The following is a 16317-nucleotide window of genomic DNA, read 5'->3' on the forward strand; positions in this document are numbered from 1 at the left end:
TCGGAGGAGCATGGGAAAGGGAAATCAGAGCAGTGAAGTCAGCTCTGCAAGTGGTCCTGAAGGACCAAGTTGTGGTGGAAGAAGTCCTACTCACTGCTCTCATAGAGGTTGAGGGCATTTTGAACTCAAAGCCGCTTGGCTATGCATCGGCTGACATAGCTGACCCAGATCCCATCACACCAAATCTTCTCTTGATGGGGCGGCATGATTCGGCACTACCCCAGGCAGCTTACGGCCCCTCAGGCACTCTTTCTAACAGAAGATGGAGGCACAGTCAGGTCATCAGCGACCACTTCTGGAAGCGGTTCATACAGAACTACCTCCCAGGACTGCAACTCCGACAGAAATGGAGGAGGTCCACTGACAACATGGCTGTGGGACAAGCTGTTATGATTGTGGACTGTAACTTGCCTAGAGGCCTTTGGCCTGTGGGTACCATTGCCAAAGTTTTCCCAGGGATTGATGGCGTTGTTCGAGCTGCCGAGGTCAAGGTTAAAGACAGTACCTATGTTCGCCCGGTAACTAAGTTGGTGGAACTTCCCAAAGTTCCTGAGGACTCAAATGACACTGTTTCAAAATAGAAGGACTCTAGCGGGAGTGTATTTGCCTACAAATACAGGGGCGGCTGTTAAAAGTCCGCTTGTTCACTGTAGCTGTTTTATACTACGTTACCCATGATGCACCTCGGTATCTGTACTTCCGGTTGGGAACGTGTTCAGCGCAGCGCTGCACAGATGAGAGGTGTGTCGGAGGAGTAACGTATTAACGTGCATTCGGTGTGAGTTAATACTGCGTGCGTGCTTACCATGTGAGTATTGTAAGATGAGAGTGAGGCTTGTTGACTTTATCTGTGTAATTTGCTATCGCTAAGAGGCTAGTCCCGTTGCTATCGCTAAGAGGCTAGTCTCGTTGCTATCGCTAAGAGGCTAGTCCCATGGCTATCGCTAAGAGGCGTTTTGTTTGGCCTACTACAGGCAGCCTTGTGTTCAGCCCATATTTCATTCCATATACGACTTACTGTCAAGCATTGTGGTAGGTGGATGTAACTATTTACTATGTTTATTCTCTGAATCGTTGCAATCTGCAGAGGTCTGGTTTGCCAATGTATATACAAGCCAGAAATTCATTTATGGTCTTAGGGTGCCATCTAGTGGCCATGAGGTTATGGCAGATTGTATAACATTACGCTGGAAACCCACAGTACTGTATAAGGGGTACACTGCTATCCATAGTGGTTAATACAAATGTTTGTTCTTTCTGTTTACAGATGACCACACACACACATACCCATATACACACTCACACCCCCGTTACCTGCATGTGAATACTGTAATGCCTCCCTACCAACGCTGTACATCCTGTTGATGTCATCTGCCACCTCTTTAGTAAAGTTATTTGAACTACATCACTGTGGAGTACCATTCCTTCTGACCGAGGACGACTCAGTTGAAGCGTGATCGGCAATCAGTGCAAACATACATTACAATAAGGTATGCTATTTTATGGACAGAGATGTACAATATAACACATTTTATCATAATATCATCTTTATTGAGATTGATACTTTTAAAATAAAACACTGTTGGCAAACACACAGCTGACAGTTTTGTACTGTAAAGCTTATACTCTGGGAAGCACGGTTCAGGATTATTGTTATTGTAGTTTACAATAAATTGCTGGTACATTGGCGGTATCTTTTATGATCTTTCATGTTTGATCTAATGACATCTAAAGGCTTAACTCTGCCATTTATGCTCTTCATACTCATCAGCACAGGATTAGATCTCTATTACTTGTGTTTTTAAAATGAGACATCTGCAGTGTGCACATGCAATACAACAGTATCACTGTGCATATTTATACGCTCACAAGCTGATCTATAAAAACTGCCACCTGAGGGACACGTGAGACTATGTCCCAGCACGGTGTAAAGGGATTCTGCAGTGCAGCGGCACAGCTACATCGTGCTTTGCTCATTTAAATTGACAACTTGTGCGTTCATCCCAGATATGAGTTGAGTGGAGAGAATGTGTGTGTCTGCATTTAAATGCTCAGAGGATAGAAGGCAATTCCCTCATGAAACTGGGAATCTTTAAATATGGCTGACTGAACAGACAACCATATGGGGCAAGGCTGTGTGCGAAATGCAGCCTACACAACAACACACTCAGTCACATGCACACAAACACACAATCGATACAGTCAACTATTATAGTAAAACCATCTGCTAGTCACTTCTAATTTGTTTAAATAACGATGACGTTGCTGTTTACTAAAGCAGTACTCAATGCTAGGTGTTTCAGAGATAACCAGGGTTTATAAATTTGCAACCCCAATTCCAAAAGAGCTGGGATGTTGTGTAAAACATAAATAAAACCTCAATGCAAATATTTGCAAATCTAGATCTTGATAAACACATATTTTATTCACAATATACCACAGAAAACTTCCATCTTCTTATCCACATCAGGGTCATGGCTGGGCTGGAGTCGATCCCAGTAGTCATAAGGGAAAGAGCAGACTACACCCTGGAGAGGTTGCCAGTCTATTGCAGGCCTAACACAGAGAGACAGACCACCATTCATGCTCACATTCACAGCTACAAATTTAGAATCATCACGTATGTCTTTGGACCATGGCAGGAAGCCAAAGTACCTGCAGTAAGTAACCCACACAGACACAGTGAAAACATGCAAACTCATCTACATCTGCATACCTCACGTGTCTTCACTTAGTTATTTTTGTACTTAGTTATTTATCTTTCATTAATTTTTATCCTTATTTTTATCTTTATTTATCTTAATATCTTGTCTTATATTTATCCTTATTTACCTTGTTCCTTTAACCCTTACCACACAGAGAAATGCTGTTTCTTTTGTACACATGACAACAAACACTTTGAATCTTGAATCTTGAAACTCCACTGATGGATTTGAATCCAGGACCTTTTTATGGTGAGGGAATGTTGCTAACCATCGCACCACCATGCTGCCCCATTGAAAACATATCAAATGCTTAAACTAAGGGAAAAACATTTAAGAAAAAAAATGATATCAGATTCTAGCTGCTCAATGGTCCTGGGTCTTCTTTGTACTTTTTGTTTCATGATGTTTTGAACTGGGGAAAGGTCTGGACTTTTGGCTCAGAAAAGATGGCGGCATTTCTGGATCCTGCTTACATATGGCTTCTTGTACTACATGTACTGCAGATGATAAGATTTTCTAACGTCTTCACAATTTTACATTACAGAACATTATTCTGAAATTGTTCAACACTTTATATATACATTTGTTTTGCAGATTGGTGAACCTCTGCCAAAATTTACTTCTGAGAAACTCAATGCTCTTTTCATACCCAGTCATGTTACTGACCTGCTCCCAGTTAACCTCCTTAGCTGTAAAATATTCCTCCACCTGTTGTTTTTATTTATATTTTAGTATCACTTGCTTTTCTAGTATTTTTCCCCCATCACAACTTGTTTGTGACATGTTAGTGCCATCATTATGATGTAGTGAAATTTGTCAGTTTAAATATTTAACATGTTTTTTATATTCTAGTGTGAATACAATATAGGAGCATGAGACCTATAAATGATGCATTTTGCTTTTGTTTACATTTTACACAACGTACCAACTTTTCTGGATTTGGGGTAAGTCAGAGGGTTAGGGTTAGTTTAGACTTTTTTTTTTAATAAATTGGCTAATATTTTTTTTAAAAATGGATGAATGGATATATAGTTAAAATATGTGCAATAATCCCTACATGATTTTGAAAGGACTATATTCACTGAGGTCATGAAATAAAGCCGTCAGTGCTCTCTGGTGGACTAACAACAGAACAGCTGTACTAATGGTAAATATATGTCCACATCCAATTTCTGTGCTGCAGTTTCATGCTGCATATCCGCTGAAATGTTGGGATACATACTGAAACATACAATCTGTGATAAAGCAACAAAACAGGTGAAATTGAAATAAAAGCTCAATAAGAACAACAAAGAAAATGTGCTGGTGTGTGACAAATCTGTTCTCCAGGGACACTGACAGCAATTGTTTAGCTCCATTTTCCACACTAGCAGCACACTCGCCGTACAGTAGCACTGTCCACAAACCCACAAACACAATAGTACTGCTGCAAAGAGAACCTATGCGTTGGCACAAGTACTGACGGGTCTATTATTGTGTCTAAATTGTAACCGTCTCTTTTTTATGTCAATCTGAGGAGAGAAAGACAGAAACTCCTGTACAAGTCAAGGTGACCTGAGAGCTATCAGCACAAACAGGGCTCTGTATTTCTCATCTTACTTGCGATCAATCCGAAATACTGCTGAGTAAAACAGAGGGGGCTTGCTGTCACTTCACAGCATTTATCATTCCTACAATTTGCTGTTTTCTCTACTCTTCAGTCCTTTACATTTCTACTGCTTCTCACATTCCAGGTTAGATTTTCTGCCTCCATTCTTTGTCTTCATTTACTCTGCCTCGCTCACTTTTCTACCTCTCAAAATTGACTTTCTCGCCCACCGCGACATCACTCCCTCAATTTCCATCTTCCCTTCATTTTCCCTCCCTCTCTTGGTTAGCCTCATTCAGAAGAAGGCTTTTGTGATTGGCCAGTATTTATATCAACTAGGTCCCAGTGCCACCTGGGACAATAGTCTCCTGTCAGATCCAGGTCATAGCAAGCAGAACCACTCTTCGGCTCTGCACGGTTCAGTCCAGTCCATTGAAATCCAGTCCAGCCCATCTGCCACACAAGCCAACCTCTCAGACAGACATAGGTACTGCACCTACTCACCCGCTGGCATCACACAGACACACAAGGCAGGAGCACGCACAGGTGCTGCATCACTGCTCCCATTTTGCCACACACACACACACACACACACACACACACACACACACACACAGGTAGACAGTGGGAGATCTGGCTGACTGCACAAACCTGCATCATGCACACAGGTGAATATTCACACCAAGCCTGCCTCTGAGCCCAATAGAGGCTCTGCTAGTGACATTTTTTCTTTACTACAGACAGCAACTCTGGCAGTGATGCTGAGAAGCAGGAAACAGGTGAAGGTAAGTGGATGTAGCACAGATCTGCATGCTTGGTAGAAGTTTAAGAGAGAACTACCATGTTTAGCATTATGCAATAATATGGGGGAAAGCTACAAAACAGGTATTACAACAGATGGCATTATTAGCCTCACAATGGTTAACAACCACCACTAAATATGAGACTGTAATAGGCTTTAGTGACCAAAATAAGACTTTCCACTGAAGATAAATACTTTATAGGGCATAGATGTTACAACTGACTTTTTAAATGTAGGCTAACTTGCCCGAGGGCTGGTACCCACTCACCGTCAGTGCTACACAGTTACTGGAGTAGTTTGCACAGGATTACAGGGGGATAATCCATTTACAGTATTTAGAGACATGAGTCGCCATCTGTCTGTATTTATCTCAGCAAGGGAGCCGTCAGCACCGACTGACAGCAGCAGCACTTTTATGGTGAGACGAAACTGTCGGGGACGGTCTAGAGAAAGAGCTATTACTTTAATAATATTCCAGTTACTTTCTTGTAATTTAGCTAACCGCTGGATCACGAGCCCTAACGCGCTGGAGCCCGCGACCTTTAAACTGCGCGCGCACACTCGCCAGGTTGGTGAACTTTGCTGCCTTCACATGCCGTCGTGAAATCCGAGCTCCGAACGACAAATTTGCGATTTCATTTTTGCGAGACAGTTTTAGCTAGTCACAGTTAGTCCGAGGAAAAGTCTTGTGCCAAGAAAAACACTGCTTTTGCAGTAAGCTGTCAGAAAGGTGGGTGTAGGGTTGCAATGAAAAGAAAGCTTAACTGACCCGGGCTTGAAGCCAGATTCCGTTAATGTGACTAATTAATTTATCTAATTGGAATTTTTTTTGCCTAAAACGTTAAGGAAACAATAATCTAAATAAACTGATTTAGACTATCGTTGATATTAGAAGTGCAAAAATGCGCAAGCTTATGTACACACGCCCTCAATCCTTTTTTTCGACAGGGCGTGTGAACTTAAATGTTGTCTAGAAGGGACCGCAAACAAGTCTAATTGTGGATACCTGTGTCAAGTAGATATACAAAAATGTCTACATGCTACGTTTTTATCTTTTAAACTGTTCTGGCGATTGAAATTCTTCGATAAAAGAGTGAGTATTTTTTTAAAAATGTGTTGTTCTTAATCCTGGCACTGGATAGTTTGTCTCAGTCAGTAACTGAGGTTTAGCGTTTTGTTTTCTTCTTTGATTCAAGGGTTTAAGGACAGAGCGATGCTTTATAGATTTTGAGGCACCTAAAAAGGTATTATTTATTTCATGTTTGTTTGCACTGTACGCCTACTGAGCTATTCTTAATGTGCTTTTCAGGAGATTTTCACTGTGGTGGTGATAATGAATTGAAGAATCTGGAGTCTACCTTATGACAATGAACTTCCCAGACCAAAAGCCTGCCTTTAATGTTTGCTGTCATCACACAAATGCAGTAAACTTGTAAACCACCAGCTTTTGTCAAGAATATCTTGCCTTATTGCAACCATTTCACTGTACCAGCAAGTCTTTAAACATTTGCCTTTCCCCAGGTGCTTTGTCTAGCTACGAAAAGCATCTATTTCAGATTGTCCACAGTTTCTCTCTTAGCCAGAGAACCTCCAAATTTTCCAATGATGCGGACAGAGAGCAAAGGCCGAAGTGCCTCCCCTCACAGGATAACTTACAAATCTGATTTCCATGCTATCAAATGCTCATTCGACACTGGGACCAGTTTACAGCCAGGGACCAGTTTACAGCCAGGGACCAAATCTGCTGCTGCCCAGCGCTCTGCTGTGCACCCTAACAAGCTGGAGTCCAGCCTGTCAGAGCCCCTAATGTCCTGCACCAGCACCAGTGGTAGCACAGGTTGCAGAAGTAGAATCCACAGCACCAGGGGGACCAAAATCAGAGATAACATCTTTCTTCAAATGGACAGCCAGCAGTTGAAACAAGATAGCGGCCCAGTGCCAAGTTCTGGCTCCACGGTGCTTATTTCTCCCCCAAATCCTAGCATACAGCTCCAGACTTCACCTTTTCCTGGATCCAGGTGTTCAGTCATCAATTCCTCATCTGCTCTGAGCACTGTAACAACAAATATTTCTATCCCAGAATCCTCCCTGAAAGATAAACCATCCAGAGCGGAGGAAATTACGGATATTGACCGAGCTGCTCTGGCACAGAAGTTCTCTGTAACTCGAAGATTGTTTGAGAGCAAGATGATGGAAGATGGGGGTGGTGGAGGCCAGGTTTCAAAACCCCTGATTGCCAGGGGAAGCAAGGGGATGGAAGATGGGAAAGTAGAAGTCAACAATGTAGAAAAGGTGGAAGAGGGAAATGGGAAAAGGAGGAACACAGAAGAGGATGGCTTAGATAAAGACAAATCCATGAACCATATCATAAATGTTTCCTTGCTGAAGCCTTCTACACCATCTTCACTGACAAGGTGCCCTAAATCCCCCGTCTCAGATATTCCTGGCGATGCATCCAACAAGTACAACTACTTTGACAAAGACGATCAAATCAAAGTATCACAAACAGAAGGAGAAGCATCCTGTCTTAACCCCTGCTTGACCCCTGAGGAGACGCTTCGAGCAGAGTTGGTCAGCATAAAAAATGAGTCATCAGAAAGTGATGAGAATGAAGAAGGGAAGGAGTGGAAAGAGAATAAATGCTGGATTAAGGATCAAGTGACATATATTAGTATAGCTCCAGGTGAAGAGTCCTCAGTGGATGATGTGTTTGAGGAGCCTAGTGTGGAAACACAGGGACCTTACAAATTGGAAAACAGGGTGGTATTACAAGTACGAAATGTTGGACCAATCATTTCATCAGGAGACCACCAGAAGGAGCTGTCAGGGAGCATGACAGAGAAAGGAGGAACGAAGGATGGCAGGGATGTTGGAAGAGACAAGTATCTGCAGGTGAGTGAACAATGGGAGGGTGGAAGGGAGGAGCAGAACAGAGAGTTCGTAGCACGGGCTGAGGAGAAGTCGACAGAAGAAGGAGGCAACAGGGAAAAAATGACTGATGCAGTGGTAGAAGAGAGTTTTGGTGGGAAGGAAAGGGTCATCGTGCAAGAGAAGGAAGTTTACAACAAGGCTGTGGGAAAGGGCAAAGGTGGAGTGGAGGAATGTAGACAAAGTCAAGAAAAGGAAAATGGGAAAGAAGAGAAAAGTAGGAAGGAAGAAGGCAGAACACCTGAGCTGCAAGCAGAGTTTGCAACTGAGGAGGTCAAGCATGTAGCATTAAGAGGAGGTAGTGATGGAAACACTGAAGCAGGAGGCGGCAAAGAGGCCCAAAAAGAAGATGCATTAATCAGTGGCATTGAGAACAAGGCTTTTGCATATGATCAGGAATCCCAGTCCCATCCAGAGCTTTCCACTCCACCAAGACAAGAGTTGGAAAACCAGCTTTTGTTGGAGTATGAGGAAATTCCCGGTGTGCCTGAACTTTCCGACAAGGAGAATGAGGATGGATATGCCGAGAGGAAGGTCAAGTTCTGCTCGGCACCAATCAAGGTAGGGAAACCTTTGTGAAAAATAACGCAAACGTTAAGGGTTTGCAGGCTTTAAGCTACCATTGCTCATTTTATTGAAAGCTGCAAGGTCTGTAAAGTCATGCACTTGAGAAACTCTTTTGTCGTAGATTTGTGTGGCTGTCAGTTCCAGCTGCTGTTTGAATCTGAGTAAGCGAGGTGTTAGCCCAAAGCAATGTTTCTAATCCATTAAGAGAGGAGGAAAGACAAGATTCCACACGCTTCCCTCTGTCAGCGCTCGGCTCAGAGCTGCCTTTACACCGGAAAAAGATCCCGCGGCATTAATCTGGATCGATTATAACAAACTACTGTAGCAGTGGTCAGTGTGGCATCAGTAAATGTCATATGGAAGTTGTGTGTGTACACTTAGATATTTTGCAATCCTGTAATTGTTGGTACAGTTTGCTCAAGTGTTTGCATTTACTCGATCTGATGCTGGCTCTCACACTAACCACATTTGTCTGTATAAACAAGGTCTTGTTGTGTCAATAGCTGCAGATCTTTCTAGTCAGCCCACAGTGAACATATGCACCAGATAAGAATGCAAAAAAACAGGCATTTTCATTTAGCCTAAAATTGCCATCAATGTTAACCTAAGTTGAGGCCTTAATTGCATGATGAATGGTGTGTTTCAGGTGTACAACACCTATTCTAATGCAGATTATGACAGACACAATGAAGATATTGACCCAGTGTCTGCTTCGGCTGAGTTTGAGCTAGAGAAGAGAGTGGAAAGGATGGATGTTTTTCCAGTGGAGATAAAAAAGGGTTTGTATGAGCATCTGTTTTTCCTCTCTCCTCTGATTGTTAAACGTCTAATGATTTTTAGCAGTTAATGTAGCTAATGTAAGGATAAATTCCCAATGTCTTCACTACCTTTTTTTCCCCCACACCCTCCAGGTGAAGATGGACTCGGCATCAGCATCATTGGGATGGGTGTAGGTGCTGACCAGGGACTGGAAAAACTTGGCATCTTTGTCAAGACAATCACTGAAGGAGGAGCAACCCAGAAGGATGGAAGGTTAGCTTTAGTGTCTTTATTTTTTTTTTCTCTGAATAAAACCAAGATAAAGGTAGATACTCTCCTCAGTCTGTATGTGTTTATCTCTGTAAGGATTCGGGTGAATGACCAGATAGTGGAGGTGGATGGAGTGAGTTTAGTTGGAGTCTCCCAGCTGTTTGCAGCCACAGTCCTTAAGAACACATCGGGTCTCGTCAAGTAAGTTACCACACAGCAAGTTTTTTTTTTTTTGTCTGTGACACGTCCTGATTCTTGTTATGTTGAACAGCTTTGTGTATTTTTGCTGTTATCTTAGACCAGCGGTCCCCAACCCCTGGGCCATGGACCAGTACCAGTCTGTGGGTCATTTGGTACTGGGCCGCAAGAGTTGAGACTAGGATGTGAAATTTATGGTTTTCAGGGGTTTTATCATTAACTCTGTTTCCCTGGGTCTTTTCCCGTGTTGTAGTTGTGTCTTATTTTGAAAGAAATATTTACCATAGCGACCCGAGAGCACTAAGGGGCAGAGAGGAGGACGTTACTCTCAATGTTGTTGGCGCATTTCAGGAGAACGCTGCTAATAAAGCTACACAATTACACAGTGAATTTGCTTTTATTATTATATTTACAAAATACCACAGTTTTTGTCTTGGTTGTATCATTTTACTTGTTGTATTTATCCGCGACACCTTAAAGGCTGGTCCGTGAAAATATTGTCTGACATTAAACCGGTCCGTGGCGCAAAAAAGTCTGCCATAGTGTGCAGGATTGTCTGTCAGCCCTTCAGATCATAATGAAAAACACTAATAGAAACATTTTAATTTCTTTTATAATAAACACTTGAGCACCTCATATTGTAGGTTTTGGGTGCCATCTGGCAAATCTTTAAATGCCAGAAATGAACACATCAGCTCATTATTTCCTCTTCATGACACCCTCATGTGGTCTGTCTTTTCACACAGCAATGTTTTGGGGTTTTTCTTCTGATATAAACTTTGAAGCACCATTTATAAATCGCATCCAACATTTTTGGATAATCTGAGTGTCTGTAAATGCACCGACATTTAGAGCATGTTTAAAAACAGTCAGCGCCTGCAGCTATACTAATGTACGATGACAGCGTACCACCAACACTCAGAGTACATTTTGACACGCCGCAGCAGGATGAACCCGGTAGTAAATAATAATGACGAATCAGTTTCCAGTCGGCTGCTTTAGTTCAGGGGTCGCCTTTGTACTTTTGCACTTGTTATCTGTGTTTGCTGACTGGCATTAGTTGTCATGCCATCATTAATGTTATTGGTGACACCTGAAAAGTGGGATAGCTCCTCCTAGTGAGGATGAGAAAGTGAGAAGCAAGGGGGCACAGCTGCCAAATGGCAAATCCTGCTTCATAAACATCACCGCTTATGACTTGCAAGAGTGCAGCGATAATATGTCACACCAGCTGATGAAAGACAAAGAATACATCAGTGTTTCCTTGTCTCTCTCAGGTGCACTTTAGTGTTTGAAAGATCTACCATGAGTCTGCAACTTAAAAAAGCATCCAGAATGTCTGCTGTAAAACGCACAATTTAACACAATCTGCACAGGTGTGTGGTGAGATGGAGTGATTGATCACACCTGTGATTGATTTCTGGGGATTTTTTGTTTTTTTTCCTGCAGGTTTTTGATTGGCCGAGAGAAGGAGGGGGTGGAGAGCGAGGTGGCGCGACTGATAAATGAAAGCCTGGAAATGGATAAAAGCAGAAAGGTGTGTCCTCTTGTAGAAGTGGGGGAGGTTGGCTTGTTTTAACTATTTCTGTTCAATTTAACTGTGCGTGTGTGTCTATATGAAGAGAGAAAGAGATGGCAGAAGAGTGGAGGACAATGATTGCAGCATATCAGAGAAGGGCTTGGTGTTTGATGAAGAGGAGGCGGAGGATGACTGCTGCGAAGAGGAGGATGTGTCCGCTCTTTCGGGTCTAGACAACTACCAGCTCTGCCTCAAATACCAGCAGGTACTCTGTGTTCAACCAGAGGTTTTAGCTTGGATTCATATTCTAAAACTAAAAGAAATGCTGAAAATCTGCGTCCTTTCTTGTAATTGTTAATATATCCAGGTTTATTCATGAATTTGCTCTTTAATGTGCTTACAGCTTCAGTCCAAACTAAGAAGCAAAGCAACCCAACTTGAGCACACTAAAGAACAGGTAGGTCACTCAGTTGAGGTTGAGGCTCTGTGTCTCACTCGCAAACCAATGACTGTACTCACTTCAATACACTACCTTCGCATCCAAATTTGGAAGCCTCTGACCCATTTAACTGTGTATGAGACGCCACAGAGTGGAGTTATTAGGACATGGCTGCTTTCCAGCACTCCTCGTCAAGCCCTGCTTTTTCTGCCTTTGACTTGAAGTAATCACCACTGTGACATAACTGGGTTGGTGAAAGCCTTTCTGAAAGAAATCTTTCTTCTGCGTTGAGTTTTGACTACTTCAACAGCTTTGATGGCACAAAGCAAGAGGAAATGTGTCGTTTCTCCAACAAATGTCTTGACGCATACGATCTAACAACATGAAGGCCCTTTTTTTGGGGGGGGGAAGACATTTTTTTTTCCTCTTGTGCACATGACATGCTTGCATTGCATAAAGATAGTTTTGTCTGTTTCTTAGTTAAAGGCTTGGGAGGAGCAGCAGGCCTGTTGGGAGAGCCAGAAGGCTGACTTGGAGCAAAAAGTGGAGGATGGAGAGGACAAAGCAGACAAACTAGAGAAGTACGGTTGAGCAGCTTCAATGCTCTGTCCCATTTTTGTGATATTTTTCTAGAGCGTGTGGAATAGAAAAGCATTTTACCGGAGCAGGCATGAAGATTAAAGGCTGCAATTGGAGACTGTTGATAAATACAATGAAGATTATGATGTGGGTTGATAAGGTGCTAATGAATCCCACTCTGTTTATCAGGTATTGGCAAGAGGCCCAGACCCTGTGCAGAGTTGTAAGCCAGCGACTGGCTGATGCCCAGAGCCAATCAGAAAGCCTGGAGATCAAATACAATAAGGCCAAGAGACTGGTCAGAGAATACCAGAGCAGGTACTCATGAAATCCTGCTAACTCCCTAAAAGTGTTACTAGTGAGCATGCTGTGCAAGTTAGTCAAACTGCACCAAGGTGTCTTACATGTGACTTAATGTGTTTTTAAGAGAGGAAGAGGGGGAGAAAAGGGAGGCAGATTTGAGGAGAGAAATGGAGGAGAAGGAGAGGCAGCACAGAGAGATGATTGAAAAGCTTCAAATCCAGGTGAGGGGAGGCTTTTCAGTGCTTTGAGGATTTATTTACCTGATCCTGACATTTCTCTGTAGTCATTGTTTCTCATTGTGTATCACAGATTGCACAGCTAGAGGGAAAAGAGCCAGTATCTGAGAGAAAGAGCCACTCAACTGACACTTCAAACACCGGTGAGCATCAGTTTTGGTGACAGTGAAGTGTCTTTGCATGTCTGTTTGACTCGGCAGCTGGCTCTACATATTACTGATGATAAATTATATTTTATTTTTCTAGCTTCAGAAGCGGAGGAACACTAAGCTTTTTGAGTTGTCTAATGCAACTTCAGTATGGAAAATTATTATGTAATTTAAATAGGCTTTTATGCATTTGTCTCGGGCACAGACTGGTCGATTCCAGTTCCTAATACCAGCCGTTTAGACTCCAGCGCTCACAAAGCCAGGGCTCAGCTAGCCCAGAAATCCAAGCGCCAACCGCCTTCACGAGACAAACTCAGAGAGAGCTTCAGAAAAGGGGTAAGGAACAGTTTTGTTGTCTGTCTTCCTTTTTTTTTTTTTTTTAATATGAAACGGGGGTGAAAGAGATGCAGTTTCTAGCTGTGATCATGTCTTCTCTCACTACAGGAAGAAGGGGCCCTGAAAGCACAAGAGGGACGGTCACTGTCCGCACCCACAGCGATCCGAACCAGTAGAAGCGACGTGTCCAGCACCTCATCGTTCCCAGCCTTCAGTCCTCAAGCTGCAAACAACTCAGTCTTCACCCCTCCAATCTACATCACGGATACCACCCCGTCCTCGCCGAGCAAATCCTCCACCTCTAGAAAATCCAAAAGGAAATTTCCCGACTTCAGGTGGCGGCTCTTTTATTTTGACTCACACTTTCTAAATTTAAAGCCTTAAATTGCTCTTCAGCCTCAGAGTTCTGATGGTTTTGCCAAACATGCTGAATATGGCACTGAGTGAAATTTTGCTGGTTGTATTTTTTTTTTTTCTTGTATTTACTCTTTAAAGCTTATTTAATATTTCTTTTAGTGGCCTTCGCAAGTCTCTCAGCAAAAGAAGAAGCGAAAAACGCAGCAGGACGTCTGTGAGCAACAGGTGTGGTGACACTAATATGGGTGGGGGGGGAAGAATGTTTTTAAAGATGTGAACCTAACATCTGTTTTGAACACTACTGCTCTTGACAAAGATGAAAAATGTGCATACGTTTTAATATACGTTTACTGCACATTCACCCAGTGTATATACTATATGTGTGTGTGTGTGTGTGTGTGTACATATATGTTCTTCCTCTACACACCCCCCCCCCATTTTTGCACATGTCGAGGAGCGTGTCAGGCTACATTTCACTGTGTGTTATACTTGTATAACTATGCATGTGACAAATAAAGAACCTTGAACCTTGAATGAGGGCATAACTGCTCTTCTCCAGGGCATCCAGTGATGACCTGTTGGATGAGCCCGCTGAAGTCTCTCCATCAGGCTCTGTCACCTCCATGCCCTCTTGCCTGCCATTTCCTTGGTTTGGCGAGAGAGGAAGAGAAAAGGAAGAGGAAGGGGAGAGTAGGCGGGAGCGACTTCGGTCTGTATCCAGCAGCAGTTTGCCGTACCTGACCACCTCAGGGAGAAGACAGCAGGTAAGAAAATGAACCCACAACCTTCTCAGCGTGGCCCCTTCTTCCTGTCTCAGCTTTCTGACGTAGAGCAATCTCATACAAACACAACCTCATTTCAAATTGGCTTGCATGCTTTTGTACATATGCAGTAGATAATGAACTATCTAGGCACCCCAGTTTCATTTCTGTTGGTTCCAGAGTATTGGCTCTCCAGTGGGCTGTTCCAGTATGGTGGGTCATGTGTCTGATCACTCCCTCTCTGGACACTCTCACACTTTCACCTTTTCTTCCACCGAGGTGAGTCTATCCTTCCCTTTCTTTTCTTCACTCTTTGCTTCCCCCCGGGCGTTCTGTCCAGCTTTCACACACAGGCTCTTTAACCTCCTAGGACCTGACATCCACATATGCAGACATCACATTTTGGGTTATTTAGACCAAAATACTCAATTTTGCTTTACAAGGGCCTGATATCCACTTACAAGGACATTATACTGCTACTGTTCTATCAAAATTTTAAACGAATATCCTCATATGTGGCTCTTTTCTTAAAAACAAAAATAAGGTTAAAAAAAAAAATCTGGTAATTCTTTGTTTTGACGTTCTTGGGCCCCAATATGCCCAAATATCAAAGAGAAATTAAAAATGCATGCCGTGGAAGAGTTTGGGTCTTAGGAGGTTAATCTCTTTAATCATAGCTTCCTTCTCCTGCTATATTCTTTCATACCCCTCAGACTTTGGACGATGACCCAGTTCCCACGAACAACAACAATCAGTGGCAAAGTCGACCCGTCTTGGAGTGGAATAACCAGCAGGTGTGTCTGTGGTTAATCGCTATGAACATGGATAAATACACATCAGAGTTTGCCGCCAGGAGTGTGGATGGGACACAGCTTCTCAACATGGACAGTGAGAAACTCAAGGTCAGCAGATGAGCTACTGCTGTTGGGGGCAGGAGCCAAATGTTTTGTGTTGTGGTGTAACTATATAGGACGATTTATTGTGGACTACTCTGCTCTTCATGCTGGTTGCAGTGTTTCTTAGTAATCACAACAGAGTAGCCTTGATACAAAGTAGTCCAAGTGATTGAGGTTTTACACTAACAAATTTTAAACTTGCTTCTTGTTAAATGTGAAGTCGGTCCCCCGTGTGAGGTCCAAAACGGCATGTGTACCAAATCCACTAGTACCTCATTTAAACACACACTTTTGTTATCAGGCTTTGGGCGTGTGCAGTCAAAGTGACCGTTCTGCCCTGAAGAAAAAGCTTAAGGAAATGAGGAAGAGAGAGGAGAAGGACCAGAGGAGAGGAGCGAAGAGGCTGAAGGAGGAAAAGGATAAAGAAAACGTGGACAGCGATGGCAAAGAGAAGTCAAGGATGAGCGAGGGGAAGCCCCTGAAAGACGAAAGACGCAGTGGAAAAACTGTAAGAACAGAGTCGCTCCTGTGAAGGAAAGACTGAGATGAAATGAGATGTACACCACCAGCATGAGTGTGTGTTTGCGGTCTCTCGCAATCAGAACTGCACTTCTACTGAACTAATAGAAACGTCTAGATCGACTGAACACATCTGTAGACTTTAAGAATGAGACCATTAGTCTTCAAATCAGCACTAAGGTTCAAAGCCACAGCACTTGCCTCCTAGGTATTCCTTTAAGTGTGAATTAACTGTATTGCAGTCTGCTTTTTTTTTTTTTTTTTTTTAAACTTGAGTCATAATTTATCCTTTTAATATTTAATGAAGTGCTGATTTAAGCACTCAAGTATTTGCTGTACATGTTGGGTTTTTTATGTCTTAATAAATAATGCTTTCAGCATCTTGTTGTTGCTAATGCTCATTCAG

The 16317-nt window shown here is 42.7% G+C and overlaps 1 protein-coding gene across 8 annotated transcripts; it reads left to right on the forward strand.

Annotated features, from left to right (window-relative positions):
* Positions 1-4730: 4730 nt before the first annotated feature.
* Positions 4731-16291, forward strand: LOC146553802 (uncharacterized). Of its 8 annotated transcripts, none has more exons than XM_085255917.1 (20): positions 4731-4780; positions 5034-5078; positions 6405-8584; positions 9237-9369; positions 9502-9622; positions 9716-9820; positions 11267-11354; positions 11440-11601; positions 11740-11793; positions 12256-12356; positions 12544-12672; positions 12782-12878; positions 12967-13036; positions 13248-13378; positions 13487-13713; positions 13895-13960; positions 14295-14499; positions 14677-14775; positions 15210-15398; positions 15694-16291. In XM_085255917.1, the coding sequence occupies exons 3-20, from the start codon at positions 6698-6700 to the stop codon at positions 15922-15924; spliced, it is 4095 nt and encodes a 1364-aa protein (XP_085112043.1). In that variant the 5' UTR covers positions 4731-4780; positions 5034-5078; positions 6405-6697; the 3' UTR covers positions 15925-16291. The 8 variants fall into 8 exon arrangements, with proteins under 8 accessions (XP_085112043.1, XP_085112040.1, XP_085112048.1 ...); XM_085255916.1 differs by lacking the exon at positions 4731-4780 and adding an exon at positions 4853-4961; XM_085255914.1 differs by lacking the exon at positions 4731-4780 and having other exon boundaries at positions 4830-5078.
* Positions 16292-16317: the final 26 nt, after the last annotated feature.

This window comes from Mchenga conophoros, linkage group LG18 (genome assembly GCF_057382185.1).
Source record: "Mchenga conophoros isolate Kocher_MC1m ecotype Shallow Benthic linkage group LG18, M_conophoros_male_GT1.1, whole genome shotgun sequence".
Taxonomy (NCBI): domain Eukaryota; kingdom Metazoa; phylum Chordata; class Actinopteri; order Cichliformes; family Cichlidae; genus Mchenga; species Mchenga conophoros.